The following is a 16,111-nucleotide window of genomic DNA, read 5'->3' as shown; positions in this document are numbered from 1 at the left end:
GGGACTTTTTCAAAACATGGCATCGGATGAAAAATGAACACTAAGGGACACTTACTATTGGGATAAAAAGTAAACATCAAATTAAATCCGGCATGCACTTCTATTATATTCTGTCGGCAGGCTCTGTGAGGAAATCAGCACAGGAAGTGCTTTCGATATGTGACAAGAACATCTGTAGTACAACACTGGTGCATGATTATATGGTTAATTGGAAAGTAAGTGTTATAAGTATAAAACATAAATAAAACTCATGAAGAAAATAAAAAATATCAAATTATCAAATTTGTACAAAAAAAACATACTGAACCAGTACTGGTTGCTTTGCCTACTATTCACATAGTTGAAGTTCTATAATAGTCATCATATTGGCAAATTCTGCAAGCACAAGATCCATCACATGGATCATTCCTCATCATACATGAGCATCACGCATGTATAATTGTTTCTCCTTTTTTCTTGCTATTAGTCCACAGTCCATTTCAGATGCACACCAAAACAAAAGTTTAAATTTTAAATGATCCTGTCAATACATATCTGGTGAATATGGTTGAGAACCAAATCATTTCAAAGACTAAATGGGCCAAAATAATGTGCAAGTGGCTACATTTACATGCATGAACAACCTTTTCAACCCTTTTATTTTGCATTTGAAAAAGCTCTGAATAAATGTATACCCAATATAACACTATCATAAAAAAATTACTGCATTGTATTCTTATTCTGTGAATTCTGTGACATATTCTTCTAATATTTGAATTTTAATGGGTGCACTTTATAAATGTTTTTTTAATGGACCCAGAAGGTGTTCAGAAATACTTTCATTTGTTGATTTCAGAACTAATGAACTTTAACAAAAATAGTTCCTCGGCAGGTAATTTGCAGGTAACCTATAGCACATTTCATAATGTAACAATAGAGAAAGCTGCTTAGAGCAAGGAATTTACATACAAAAGGCAATTATTTTTATGCAAAGGGTATATTTAAAGAGGCCACCACCTTAAAGGGGTCATATGATGCTGCTAAAAAGAACATTATTTTGTGTATTTGGTGTAATGAAATGTGTTTATGCGGTTTAAGGTAAAAAAAACACATTATTTTCCACATACTGTACATTATTGTTTCTCCTCTATGCCCCGCCTTTCTGAAACACGTCGATTTTTACAAAGCTCATCGGTCTGAAAAGTGAGGTGTGCTCTGATTGGCCAGCTATCCAGTGCATTGTGATTGGCCGAAAACCTCAAGCGTGTGACGGAAATGTTACGCCCCTTACCGTATTGTGATGATGCCCTGTCCGGCCGGACCGTAACATAAAATCATGTCTGCATTTGTGATCGGAGAAATGACAAACAACCAGCACTACTCTACACTGCCCAAAACTCACGTTCGAATCATCAGTGGCAAATTCTTTAAATATAAAAAACGTACTTGCAGTCTGTGAGTCAGAACAGCCGGCATTGTAGTCTACTCTCCCAGAATCAGGAAACAGTCCTCCATAAAATGCGCTGGACACATCTGAATATTTGGGTTAAACTGTTCTGGAACAGTGTTGTAAATACAACTTAACCACTGATTTCTAGTCGTGTCCTCTTTTGGAAGACCAAACAAAGTAGTTTCGCTGTCACAGCGAAAAAGCGTCACACACCGCGGCCTTGAGTGAGTGGAGGCGGGCGTGCTTGAGAACGGCGCGGCCAGTGGATTCGACGAAGGAGCGGCCGGCGGCAACCACATGTGACGACCCTGGGCTGGACTCCGCTTCGTCCACAGTGAAAGCTGATCCGGCGATCCACAGCGTGAAGTTGATGTATTTCCTCAGCGACCAGCACGGATCAGCTCCAGGCATGACGAAGCGGATATCGTCCGCTTTTGGAAGGCCAAACAAAGTAGTTTCGCTGTCACAGCGAAAAAGCGTCACACACCGCGGCCTTGAGTGAGTGGAGGCGGGCGTGCTTGAGAACGGCGCGGCCAGTGGATTCGACGAAGGAGCGGCCGGCGGCAACCACATGTGACGACCCTGGGCTGGACTCCGCTTCGTCCACAGTGAAAGCTGATCCGGCGATCCACAGCGTGAAGTTGATGTATTTCCTCAGCGACCAGCACGGATCAGCTCCAGGCATGACGAAGCGGATATCGTCCGCTTTTGGAAGGCCAAACAAAGTAGTTTCGCTTTCACAACGAAACACACAGCGTCTTCATGACATGGCGGCGGCAGCAACAACAATACTACAGCGAGAATAAAAGTTACGCCTTCTTTCTTTGCGTGAACATTTGGGTGGCGTTATGCAAATCTTCCCACATCGTGACGTAGACATGTGGGGGCGTGTTAGAACAAGCCGTTTTAGGTAGGCGTGGCATTCATGTAAAATGAAAGCATGGAATATAGATATGGACATATTTACCTAAATATTGCAGCACATAACCATTAACAGTTCTGAGTTTGTCAGGCAAAGCTTTACAAAGGACAAATCAGCCTGTCTCACATTAAAAGTCAGTATGCCTACGGAGGAAAACAAGCAGAAGTCGGTAAAAGAGGTGTTTGTGCTGAGAGAGAGCGAGTGAAACAAAAATATGTGAGATTCAGACCTATTAAGAAAGCGAACAAGAGTATTTCTATGCAAGTGTAAAGTGTTTAGACGAGGAAGACCAGTCAACAAGTGGAAGCACATTCACTTTAGCGAGACGGTGTCACAGTGTCAGCTCAACAACTATTTTGGGTTACAAATGTGCCGTGCTCCAGGAAGAGCAACAGACTAGAACTGCTTATTAACCAACATTGTATATACTGAAAACAACAAACAAGCAAGCGTGTATTTTGCAAAGTACTTTACAATAATGATGAATATGTCATGAAGTTTAAATGTGTCAAACATGTCAAAGATATAAAAAAATATGGCCAGTGAAGTTTTTCACTTAGTCCAAGCTCATACTGTCAAAATGACCTTTGCCACACCACTAAAATTCAGATAAACTGCACAAAACTATACAAATAAGAGCATATTGTTGTTAAAAATTAATAATTCATAAAACATATCTTTCAATAAAAGCAGACTTTAAGTCTTTTCTAATGCGTCACACAGTGAGGTAGACATGTGGGGGCGTGTTAGAACGAGCCGTTTTAGGTAGGCGTGGTTGACTCTTAACTTTTATAAAGAATATCTCTTTGGATTTGAGACTTTAGTCTTTGCAACTTTACAGATCTTCTTTATGCACCAAGAGCTTGTAACACTCCAAAGATAAAGGAAAAATTGAAATCGCAACATATGACCCCTTTAAATTAGAAATGTATTTTTAAATGTCTATTAAATAATAGATATACCAACAATTATGTGGTTTATTAGAAATACTGCAAAGTCAGAGATAATACTGGAATATAAACTTGCATGTAAATGCAGCCAGAATGACATTTATGTATAATTTTGGCCATTGGCCACTACAGCTTGCCTTCAGTGTGCTGGTACTGTATCGAGACCATAGCGGTCTTGCGGGGATCTGTTCTTGATCAACCCCAGAGAAAGTGACTACTGTTGGGCTCTGGACACAGGGCTCGCTGAGGGGGGCTTCTTTCTGTGAGGAGGGCCACAGGGGTCTGGTGTGCACAGGCTGGTCCCAATCCTCCACTCTTAAGAATCAAACCTCCACCGACTGGATCTGGTTCATTTGGGCTCGCATCATCTGCACACTATTGAGAATCTTCTTCTGGTGGCCTGCCAGTGTGACTCCCACCCTCAGAATGTCACTGTGAGGACAGAAAGAGGGCATCAGAGAAGCGACTGCATAGTGTCACGGTTAAAGAATGATCTAAGCAGACAAGACTATCTATCAAATTTACAGTAATAGGTTTCTGGTGGCTATAGCATCTCGTTCTCTAACTTAGTAATGAATATGATCGATGTGAATATGTTGAGCTGTATGGAAGATAGCGAAAACATACTCCATAGTCATCTGAGACACTGCTTCAAAGGTAGTGAGGTCTTCATTGGCAAAGTTCTCTTTGTACTGGCTCATTTTGATGGCGTCCAGCCATTCATCCACTGTGCTGAAGCTGGAGAAGTCTGGTGTGCTGCGGTCCAGCAGAGGTAGATGTATGCTGTAAAACACCCACAGAATCAACATCACTAAATGGGACTTAAATCAGGAGCATTAAAAAATGGATTCTACTGTTTTCTATTTAAATATATTTTACAACGTCATTTATTCCCGTGATGCAAAGCTGAATTTTCAGCATCATTACTCCAGTCTTTAGTGTCACAGAATTTTTCAGAAATCATTCTAATATGCTGATTTGCTGCTCAAGAAACTTTAAGGATTTTTTTTTTTAAATAGAAAGTTTAAAAGAACACTTATTTGAAATATAATTTTACCATTATAAATGTCTTTGCTGTCATTTTTGAACAACTTAATGCATCCTTAAAATATTAATTTACAAATTAAAAAAACAAAACAAATCTTACTGAACCCCAAACTTGTGGATGGTAGTGTACATTAAAAATTGTAACAAAAATAAAGCATTCTTGGTGAAATGGAAGTCTTTTATGGACAAATCATGACCTATTTTTGAAACATGTTTATTCTTATAAAACATTATAACTTTGTTTGCCCATTAACATTAGTTGTTACTCTTCAGTCTTACTTTATATTTTTTGATACTTTTTTGTGTATTATATACTATATAATATGTATTATAATATTATGTAATGTATATTATGTGTAATATTGTGTATTGTATAATCTGTATCTGTAATTCAATTTAATACTTAATTTAAAAATGATAAATTGGTCATTTTCTGTATAAACAATGTATCTAAACTTAAAATAGATTTTGATTAATTAATAAACTTAAATGATAAAATACTAAAAATATACTTTATATTTTTTGATACTTTGTGTATTTGTGTATTATATACTATATATTATGTATTATAATATTATGTAATGTATATTATGTATAATATTATATAATATTGTGGATTATGTATTATATATTCTATATCGGTGATTAAATTTAATAATTTAATTAAAAAATGATAAACTGGTCATTTTCTGTATAAACACTATATCTTAACTTAAAATAAATTTTGATTAATTAATAAACTTAAAAGATAAAATACTGAAAATATATAGTACAAAAATCATCACTTTAAAATGCAAATTAGGCATGTTTTTTTTATTTTTTTTTACGATTATACAGTTCAGACAAATGAACTGAACATGATTCAGTGCTCAGTGCTTGCTGCCCCCTTCCAGAATCAAATCTCTTACCCTGAAGAGAGAGGGGTGGTGGCCTTCAGGCTGCCAGGATTACGGATCATCTTATCCAGAGTGTTAACAATCTGATTGAATTTCGGACGGTTGTTTCTGTCCTTCTGCCAGCAGTCCAACATTAGTTGGTGCAGTGCATTTGGACAGTCCATAGGAGGAGGTAACCTATAATCCTGCTCGATAGCATTTATTACCTGGATGGACGGGAAGATAAATGACTTATTAAGCATACTTAATAATACATCAATATAACAATACAATAAACATTTTATACACATCTTCTTGTATGCACTATCATATGGTGTTTAATGACATTGCCTGTCCACTAGGGGACATCCTTATCCAGCTCTTCATGAAAAAAGCTTGATTAAAAACAATCATCTCTAGTCATCAACATTTAAGAATTGATTTCATACATCTTGATTGCTCATGTCCCAGTAAGGTCGCTCTCCATAGGACATGACCTCCCACATTACGATGCCATAGCTCCACACATCACTCGAGGACGTGAACTTCCTGTATTGAATGGCCTCGGGAGCAGTCCATCGTATTGGAATTTTCCCTCCCTGTGTGGACACTGAATTTAGTTAGGAATATTTCATCAGCATAAAGTATTAGGCACTGCCACATAGCATTAGGCCACATGACCCATTAAACACACACTCACCAGGGCGCTTGTGTATGTAGGATCTGACGTGTCATCTTCCAAAAAGCGAGAAAGCCCAAAATCGGATACTTTGCAGACTAGATTGCTGTTAACCAGGATGTTGCGGGCAGCCAGATCACGATGTACATAGTTCATGTCACAGAGGTACTTCATGCCAGCTGCAATGCCGCGCAGCATGCCAACCAACTGGATGGCAGTGAACTGGCCATCGTTTTGCTAAGATGTCAGAGAATACACAAAATATAATCAAATTATGTGTTTAACATAGAGGATACACATATGTTTCTTCTCTAGATTAAGGAAAAAAAGCATTTCTAACATTTTAAAATCAGCCTTTCTAACAAAACATCTTTGTTCTGTGAGCTTGTGTCACAATCTTGTGGCGAAACATCTGGACTTCAGTCCAGCTGTGCCTCTCAGCAGACACATCTGGGCCTTGCCCAGTGGGATCCTGGGTCAGTTAAAAGCAGCACAAGGACAAGTGTCATCACACACTGTGAAATAAAAAGCTTAAATAAATTGGTTTTAGGACAATGTGTGGGCAAAAAATATGAGTTATTTTTTAATTAAATGCCAAAAATCTAAATTTACAAACCCGATGTAGCATTTAATCATGATTAAATGGCACGTGCAGCCTAATTAAAGGTGCACTTAATTTTTTGCACCTTTAAAAACCCACTACAGTTCAAAAGTTTGGGTTTAATTGATTTCTTGTTTTTTTTTCAGCAAGGCATGCATTAAACTTATCAAAAGCGATAGTAGAGATATTTATAATGTTTTCTATAAAGATTTCTATTTAAATTTCTTTTAAACTTTCCATTCAGTTTCAAGTTTTTGACAGAGATTTTAAGAACTGTTTCCAACATTGATAACAATAAGAAACGTTTCTTGAGCAGCAAATCCGCATATTAGAATAATATCTGAAGGATCATGTGACACTAAAGACTGGAGTAATGATGTTGAAAATTCAGCTTTGCTATCACATGAATCAATTTAATTGTAAAATATATCAAAATAGAAAACAATTATTGTAAACTAGATAGTAAAGTTCGTAGACAAACTTTAAGTTGGCTTGAAAAAGCCTAGCCGGTAAGTTTGTAAAAGTTTTAAAAGCTTGAAGTTTGAAGGTTTTCAGTTTGAAGTAGTTTGAAATACTTAAAATAGTTTTAAGTTTGAATGTTTTGAATGCAATACAGTCTTATCAGAAGAACAGACATCGAAAAACAGATTGCTAGAGTACCTGGGATGGCTTCTAGGGTGGCTGCTAGGGTGTTTCTAGGGTACCTGGGGTGGTTGCTAAGGTACTGCTATGTGGTTGCTAGGGTACTTGGGGTGGGTGCTGCTATGCGGTTGCTAGGGTGTTATTGTAAATAATAATAATAATAATACTATTTCATAGTATTACTGTTTCTACTGTATTTTGTGATCCAATAAATGTAGCCTTGGTAAATATATATATTTTTAAATCTTACTGACCCCAAACATTTGAACTGTAGTGTAAATGTTTACAATCATGTATACTTAAATAAAATAGCCATATCATAAAATCTATTATATTCTACATAGAGCGGGTCACCTCTTGGTGGCAGGCGTGTTAAGATGACCTAAACAGCTGAATTGTACTGCCATTGGACAGTTTAACTTTATTAATGATGGTTAACTGAGAAATGAGCATTTCTAAAATGGCATCGGTAGCTGAAAACATTTTTAGCATGATACTGCTTCCACACCACTAGGTGTCAGTAAGTCCAAGACAACTTACAAAATATCAGTGTATGTTGCTGTTGTTATTTTCTTGCAGCAACACTGAAACTTACCCGAAGGAAGGAGTCCAGTGATCCGTTTTCCATGAATTCAGTGATGATCATTACTGGAGTGCTCTTGGTCACCACTCCTTCCAGGTGGATGATGTTGGGATGGTCAAACTGCCCCATGATGCTGGCTTCGCTCAGGAAGTCCCGCCGCTGCTTCTCAGTGTAGCCTGATTTCAGAGTCTTAATGGCCACCAGAATCTCCCTCTTCCCAGGAAGCCTGAGATTACCGCTGCATACCTCTCCAAACTCACCTAAAAGTTCAATTATTAAGACCAGTTGGTTACACCTCAGGAAATGTCATTTATAATTCAATTAGATGAAAATAATTAAATTAGCAGCCTGGTTTACTAAAACTTTGTTGCTCCTTTAACAATAATTAAAGGTGTGAACACATTAAAAGCTCCAGGCTTTTGCTAGATTACAGCTGCTTTCTAATTAACCGTTGATTTGCTTATATGCACTCCACTAACTAGATGAGATGCAAAGATGTTGGTTAGGCTGCAAATCAGCACTCTATGCAATTAAATCTATGCATATTAAAATATTCCTAATTTACGTGAAAAGTGACATTCACCTGCACCAATGACTTGCTCGATTTTCACACAGGTGATGTCTATTTCTTTGGCGAACTCACGCACTGCCTCATTGGGATCCTCATATGTGAAAGGATCAATGTAGATCTTCATTCCTGGAGACACTTGGAAAAAAAAACAGGAGCTGCAGTGTATGCAACATAAATTCACCAAGGCTGCATTTACTTGATCAAAAATACAGTAAAAACAGTTATATTACTATATATTATATAATAATAATAATAATAATAATAATAATAATAATAATATTACATAATTATTCTTATATTATGATGAAAATTTTCGGTACGCGTCTTTAGGTTTGGTATACATGTGTACCGAAGAAATACAGCACTGTTTTAACCACTGAGTTAAATTTCATTGGTAACTTCCAATTTTATATATTGTTACTTTGACAAAAAAAAGTCTCATCTTACAAATTATGACAATTTTTTTAGGAAATTCAATAAATGTTGTTCTTTGCTGTGGCGCAACAGATTGCCGTTTAAACGGCAGTTCAAACTGCAACGCAGAGTGCGAGTGAACGTGATCATCCCTTCCTCTTTACTACTAATTTTAACGCAAAATGAACATGAATGAACATCTGCCTCATGTAATCGCTCAATCAGTGTTTCAACCGCGGAAAGACGTCAAAAAAATGTCACGTAGCATTTGCATTTACCTCAGGCAAATCATCCACAGCTTGTTAATTCATTAGAGAAATGAAGTCTAGAGAAGAGTATTTTGTAAAGTATTATACTTAATACTAAATAAATATTTTACTTTACCTGTTAGTGATGTCTTAATTATTTAATGTATGTTTAAATACATCTGTTATGAAACAAGTTATGACTGCTACAGTGTAAATTAATACTTTACGGTATTTCAACAACAAATAGAAATTTTATAATTTAGAAATTAATTTAAAAACGGTTTTCTGTTTTAATATATTTTAGAATGTAGTTTATTCCTGTGACAGCAAAATAGAATTTTCGGCAGTCAATATTGTTGTAAACAAAATGTCACGTAATTTTGTGCAACTTAATACATTTTTCCTGGTGCCCTGCAATGAATAAAAAGTTCAAAAGAACACCATTTATTGGAAATATAATCGGATGCAAAATGTACTTTTACATGTTGTTTGAACTGAAATGTGTCTTTGCAGTGTGCGTACACAACCCACCCTATAATGATAAAAATCCACCCAGTTTTTTTTTATTTATTTTTTTTTAAATATCGATAAATCATGACCACTTTCTAAAATCAAGCTGTTCTCAGATTCTTGGCTGTGTGACATCACACAGGCCAAGGCCCCTCCCACAATTGTCGATTGACACTGGTGTTTTACATTAGATCCGCCCTGAGTAAGCTGTCATTAGTCCGCCATTGTTTCGACACCGGAGCAGGAGTAGACAAGAATGTCTCCTAAGCGATGTTTTGTTGTTGGATGTAATAATGAACATAGCAGTCGAAAAGTTCAAAAGAACACCATTTATTGGAAATATAATCGGATGCAAAATGTACTTTTACATGTTGTTTGAACTGAAATGTGTCTTTGCAGTGTGCGTACACAACCCACCCTATAATGATAAAAATCCACCCAGTTTTTTTTTATTTATTTTTTTTTAAATATCGATAAATCATGACCACTTTCTAAAATCAAGCTGTTCTCAGATTCTTGGCTGTGTGACATCACACAGGCCAAGGCCCCTCCCACAATTGTCGATTGACACTGGTGTTTTACATTAGATCCGCCCTGAGTAAGCTGTCATTAGTCCGCCATTGTTTCGACACCGGAGCAGGAGTAGACAAGAATGTCTCCTAAGCGATGTTTTGTTGTTGGATGTAATAATGAACATAGCAGTCGTCATTTACTCCCAACATCTGAGCCGCTGAAGACGCAGTGGGTTACATTTGTTTCATTCGTGATCCAGCTTCACCTCCAGAAGAAGGGAGTGCAAGTTTTTTTAATGAATTTTGCAAATCGCCTTTCCTAATAATGTGCTAGTTAGCAAGTTTCACAATGAATGCGGCTAAAATTTACAGCCTCTCAGAGAACTGCGCATCACCCCACGGAAGAGAGGGGTGGGGTGAGCAGAGCTCATTAGCATTTAAAGGGAAATGCACTGAAACGGCTTGCAGTGAACAGAGCTGTTTTTGACGTAAAAAGGATGTTGTTTTACACTACCATTGAGAAATTTAAACTAACTGAAGTATGTTACAGACTTTTCATTCAAGACCCTAAAGAATCATATCAACTTGTGGGAAATGGGCATCCGATGACCCCTTTAACATTATAAATGTCTTTACTGTCACTTTTGATCCATGTAATGCATCCTTGCTGAATAAAATATTTCTTTCAAAAACTTTTTTACTGACCCCAAACTTTTGAATGGTAGTGTACACAGAAAGTTGACTCAATTTGTCTCAAATATTTTTTGTTTCCACATTTTATATTACAGTATCGTTGAAGTCTTGGTTCTGATTGGCTGACAAACCTTCTTAAGCTGTTGATTCATCTTCAACAAATTTTTTTTTTTACATGTGTGACACCTTAATAATTTGTCAACAGTCACTTTCTGGATTTTGTCAGACATGCCACAGAATATTCTAATGCCAGCTAAACACAAATAAATGTGTTTCCAAGTGGCAAAGTGCTCCTTGCTGTCAAATGTTTCCATTTTCATTCAAAGGGAACGTGGCTACATGTCGAAGATTATTATTGAGAACAAGTAGCATGCTGTGATGGCTTGGCCACCGGCTCATGTTTCTGGCTTTGCCCTCGCCACACAGATCTAAAATTGTGGTCCAGCAGACTAAGGGTAAAGCTATTTAAGAGACCAGAAAGCAGTTTTTGCCAGATTGTAGCACCTGAAAAATGTGACTATTAATTGGGAAAGTAGAAGAGCAAAATCAACGTGTCTAGCGCCAAATGTCTGTTAAAGTCCAATACCTTCAGTCATTGTTTGGAAGTACATCTTCCCACTTAAACGTCCAAAGCCCGCCACTGTTCTGGCCCGAACCTGGAACACGTAGATGATCCCCGGCTTCAGTCCACGGATAACTGCTGTATTAGTCTGACTCCGCAGTAGAGAGGAGTTCGACTCCGCCGTATTCTAGAATAAATGTCAGTGATTCAGTTTAATTTCTTTTGGTTTTGCTGCTTGATCCATTTAGTTAATTAAAATTATGTTAATGTGACAGTATTTGAACTTTTTAATCACAATTTAATTGAACTGCAAATAGTTAATTTAAATAAGCCAAATGGAAGTCTACTAAATATATTTTGTTGGGACTACATTAACAATTTCATTAGCATAACAGGATATACAGAAATACAGAACTTCTCAGACACACTGGAAATCGATTTGAGTGTTATGTGTTAAACTAACATAATCTATCCATGTAGTGTATTTAATTTAATTCTTTATTAAATTAAAATAACAGGCACTTCATGTGGCCTGAGCTCTAATTCCACCCTTAATTAATCTTAATTTAAATTTGAATAAGAACATAACTAATTTATCCCAAAATATTATTTAAAAAAAAAAGGATTTTGTGAAGTTCACCTCAACTGAACTTCACTGAATGTTTCTATTTTTGAGAGAATAGCTGGACATTTTTGAGTGTGTTCGTATTTGATGACTTATTACCTTCTCATAATATTGCAGCTCATAGTCCAAAATGACTCCATTGGGCTGGTCTGGTTGGGACCAGGACAATGTGATACTGTCCACAGTTCGACTGACCTGATGCATGATTGACACAGCAGATGGAGCTGTAGAGAGGATGATAAAAAGGAAACAATTAAATGAGAAATAAATATTGCTGGATACATTAAGTGTGGGAGTTCATCTGAGAGTCTTTTCATGAAAACTAGGTTCATAATAAGGATTGCATTAGAGAGGTTTAGATCACCACACAGAATCTCAGCCAAGCCAAGGCCCCTCAGCATAAAATAATGATTTTCATTAAGAACATTAAAATGAACACATTGCATAATCCTTAATAGATCAAAAGTTAGTTAAAAACGATTAATTCATTAAAACCGATCCTGAAAATCTTGTTTGTTTTAATAAGTTAATATTTTTATTCAACAAAGATACCTGAAAAGTGAGAAAGTGAGAGTACAGACTGTTATAATATTACAAAAAAGGTCTATTTCAAATGAATCCAGTTGTTCTTTTGAACTTTATTCATGAATTAGTCCTGAAAAGTATCAGTTTTCACAAAAATATTAATCAGCACAACTGTTGTCAACATTGGTAATAATAAGAAAAGTTTATTGAGCATCAAATCAGCATATTAGAATGATTTCTGAAGGATCATCATGTGACACTGAAGACTTGAATAATGATGCTGGAAATTCAGCTTTTCCATCCCAGGAATAAACTGCATTTTAAAATATATTAAAATAGAAAAAAAAGTCATTTTAAACTTTAATGACATTTCATAATATTACTATTTTTATTGTATTTTCTGATGAAATAAATGTTGCCTTGGTGCACATACAAGGGGATTTTTTCAAAAAATATTTAAATAAAATTTTTTTACAGACCCTACACTTTTGAACGGTAGTGTAGGGACGTTTAGATAATCAAAGTTTTTGACATTTGGAAAGCACTGCAACAGCATATAAATTTCTCCCTAAGCACAACAGCATTTCCAACAAAGATCAGCTTTAACGTCTACAGTTCTGGAGCTCCCATGCTAAACTGGCCACGGCGTTGCTCTCACAGTCCTCTGGCATCCGTGCAGTTTTGGATATAGAGGAGCCATTATATCAACTGCAGCTTCAGGCTGACTACTAAAAGAAAGACTCTGGAAGCCCATGTAACACTTCATTATCATTTACAAGCTTAAAGAAGCAAAAAGACAAGCGTGAAAGCTGGCAAACACTATGGCTGCTGGTAAAACTGCACTTGTGGTTTAAAGATCAAACAAATCACGGTGCCTTAAAACCAATCGATGCCTTGAACAGGGTTCAGCTGTAGCAGTATATGAGGTTTGCTCATGGCATGCTTGCTTGGGCTTGTAGGGAGGAAAGGGATTCTGTTTATATGCCAAATACTGATTCCCTAGACATGCGTGATAAAATATAATAGGTAAGACAATATCTGAGCATTTTAAGACCATTTGAATCTTTTTTCAAAATAAATTGGTCAAATAAATGACACTGATACTCTTTCACGTGTGCCATTTCTGTATAATTATGGCTGTTAAGCCCAAAGAAAGACGTTTTATACATTGTATTTATAGTTGGCATAAAGTTGATGGTTGATCGCTCAGAGAGTTCGAGGCCTCAGGTTGTTATGCTTTCTCTGTTGTCGATCAGAGCTCAGGAATATTAAGCACACAATGTTGTGTAAAAAATATGTCTTGTGCTATTTAGTTTCTCTGTAAACTTCGATCCTGAGCTTTGATTAAGTGTTTTTCCATGCGCTAGTTTCAATGGGCAGAACAGGCCCTGTGTCTTGATTTACTGCACTGAATGATGGGATGGTGTGTGAGGAGGATGGGATTGTTGAGAAGTCGAGCGTGCCATTGTGTATGTTGGAGAGATTCATCCAAACAACACTAAGAAAGACCGATGTGATTAGACTAACACTCCAAATAGGAAGACGAACCATTTCAAACAATCACAAAATTCAATTCCTCAGGCGCATGTAACTTTTTGACCCCCATAATTTGTTGTTGATGACAGGACTACACTAGGAAAATATCAAAGACAAGCCATAATTTATTCACACTTGTGTCTTTTGAAACCTGTATGACTTACTTTCTTCAGCGAAACAAAAAACGGAAGTTTCATGGAATGTTCAAGCTGCTCTTTTCTCAATCCAAAATTAATGGTGACCAGCAAGATTATCAACTTAAATTTCAGTCTTTCCCTCACACAAACTATCATATGGCTTAAGAAGACTTGGCATGTAGTGCACAAGTTGTATGGACCACTTTTATGGTATTTTTGGTCCTTTTTGAAGCCTTTTTATTCCTATGATGGCAAAGATTAATTTCAGTTTTTAGTGTCACATGATCCTTCAGAAATCATTCTAATATGCTGATTTGCTGCTCAAGAAACATTTATTATCATCATTTTAAAAAAAGTTGTGAGGCCTAACATTTTTTGTGAAAACCGTAAATAAATTCAATTCAAAATAACAGCATTTACTTAAAATAGAAATCTTTTTTAACATTATGAATGTCTCTACATAACTTTTTTTTAAATAAATTTTGATGTGTCCTTGCTAAATAAAAATAGAAATTTCCTACAAAAAAATTGAATGGTAGTGTATATAAAACTCACTGGAATGGCAACAACAAAAATGCTATTAGCCTTTGAATCTTGTTTATTCTAAGTAGCCATTGTTCTTTAACAGACCACAGTGTTTTCAAGGAAATGCAGTTTTCTAAAGTTCAAGAAACTCCAGAACGTCTGGAGAGAATCCACCACAGGTCATTATATATGAAAATAAGTTATCTTGGTTTGATGAGGTGATTGGTTTTCCAAAGAGTCTGCAGTAAGTGGTACTTCATCATTCCACTGCTCTCTTTGACGGCAATTTATGAGAAATACAAGTAGTACTCTCTCAGTGAAAAACATAAATTCATATGTCCTTGTGGTATTCCGGAGGAGAAAAAGAGGAACAGATTACATGAGCAGAATTTTCACTGCGGCAAATGACAAAGTAATTTCCTAGTTGACAGCAGCTTAAAACAAAGTATTAAAGACTTGAAAACATTAATGGGTATACCTATAGGCCTAATGTTTTTGAAATGTTTTTTTTTTTAAATAGTCTTCTCGAAATTCCTTCCCTGAGGCTAAATATCCTTTCGTTATTTTCTTGTACTGTTTTTACTTAATCAGTAATTCTGTTAATCCTGTATTTTATAAAAACCATTAGCTTGTAAGTTTCTCAGGGCAACATTATTAATAAATCCCTGAGTGTGGGAGGACGTTTATAGTTCCTGAGTGCTGTGTAAACCCGTAGCTGTTGAGCTCATGCTTGGGCTCTGGCTGAGCAGCCGGTCCTGGCATTGTCCCTCTCTCTGTGTTTGGGGGGATGCGGGTGGTGTGAGGTGGATTTTTGTCTTTTAATGGCAGCAGTGAAGCGGTAATGTGGACTGACAGGCACACCGGTGGAGCTCCAGCCTCCAGTGATAGGGCCAGCGAGTTCACTGCAGCACAGCCGGGGGCACGGCTCTCATTAAAATGCTCTATTAAACACTATTATGTTCCTTTTGAACTGGCTCTTTTTGACTGGCATTATCCCTGAACAGAGCAATATGACAAGTGTTGTGGACTAGATTTCATTTCTCAGATTAAAATTGAGGGAACATTAGAAATCTGATCAGGTGAAGATAAAAAGATGCAAACACATCACTTTCATGATGGTGTCCTATAAAACTGAAGACACTCAAAGCAGCTTTCGGTCGGAGAAAAAAAACTTGGCAATGTGAACAGTGAGACTCACAGAGATACTAGTGTGTAACTACAGTCTTCTGATGTGCAAAATTGCATATTTTCAAAACCAAGCCGGTGGGTTGCCTGAATAGACAGCTAGACAACTAATTGTTTTAAAAAGGCTCTAAATAGTTTAGCTGGTTTTGGCATCAACTGATTACAATTAGACACATTTCTTAGGTGGTGTTGCTGCATAAAAATTTAAATAAATGAATAAATTAAAAACTTAATAAAAATAAATAAATGAAACCAAGTAAAAAATGTACCAAATTTGATAGTATTACCATTTTATTCTAAATATTAGCTGGAAAAGATTATGTAAGAATATAATGTATAA

The 16,111-nt window shown here is 36.4% G+C and overlaps 1 protein-coding gene across 1 annotated transcript in view; it reads right to left on the bottom strand.

The window, feature by feature from the left end:
- Positions 1–3,264: 3,264 nt before the first annotated feature.
- The window catches only part of LOC107591131 (ephrin type-B receptor 2-like), a 19,973-nt gene continuing 7,126 nt past the window's right edge, over positions 3,265–16,111 (bottom strand). Inside the window, exons 3-11 of the mRNA XM_016280173.1 lie at positions 11,963–12,087; positions 11,263–11,425; positions 8,312–8,434; positions 7,741–7,988; positions 5,924–6,139; positions 5,673–5,822; positions 5,257–5,450; positions 3,929–4,084; positions 3,265–3,733 (exon numbers count right to left, since the gene is read on the bottom strand). Coding sequence (XP_016135659.1) covers positions 3,625–3,733; positions 3,929–4,084; positions 5,257–5,450; positions 5,673–5,822; positions 5,924–6,139; positions 7,741–7,988; positions 8,312–8,434; positions 11,263–11,425; positions 11,963–12,087 — 1,484 coding nt within the window. The 3' untranslated portion in view covers positions 3,265–3,624. The remainder of the gene's footprint in view (positions 3,734–3,928; positions 4,085–5,256; positions 5,451–5,672; positions 5,823–5,923; positions 6,140–7,740; positions 7,989–8,311; positions 8,435–11,262; positions 11,426–11,962; positions 12,088–16,111) is intronic.

The sequence above is a fragment of the Sinocyclocheilus grahami genome, unplaced genomic scaffold (assembly GCF_001515645.1).
Source record: "Sinocyclocheilus grahami isolate Dianchi unplaced genomic scaffold, SAMN03320097.WGS_v1.1 scaffold137.1, whole genome shotgun sequence".
Lineage (NCBI taxonomy): Eukaryota > Metazoa > Chordata > Actinopteri > Cypriniformes > Cyprinidae > Sinocyclocheilus > Sinocyclocheilus grahami.
This window is presented reverse-complemented; position numbering and strand designations above follow the sequence as displayed.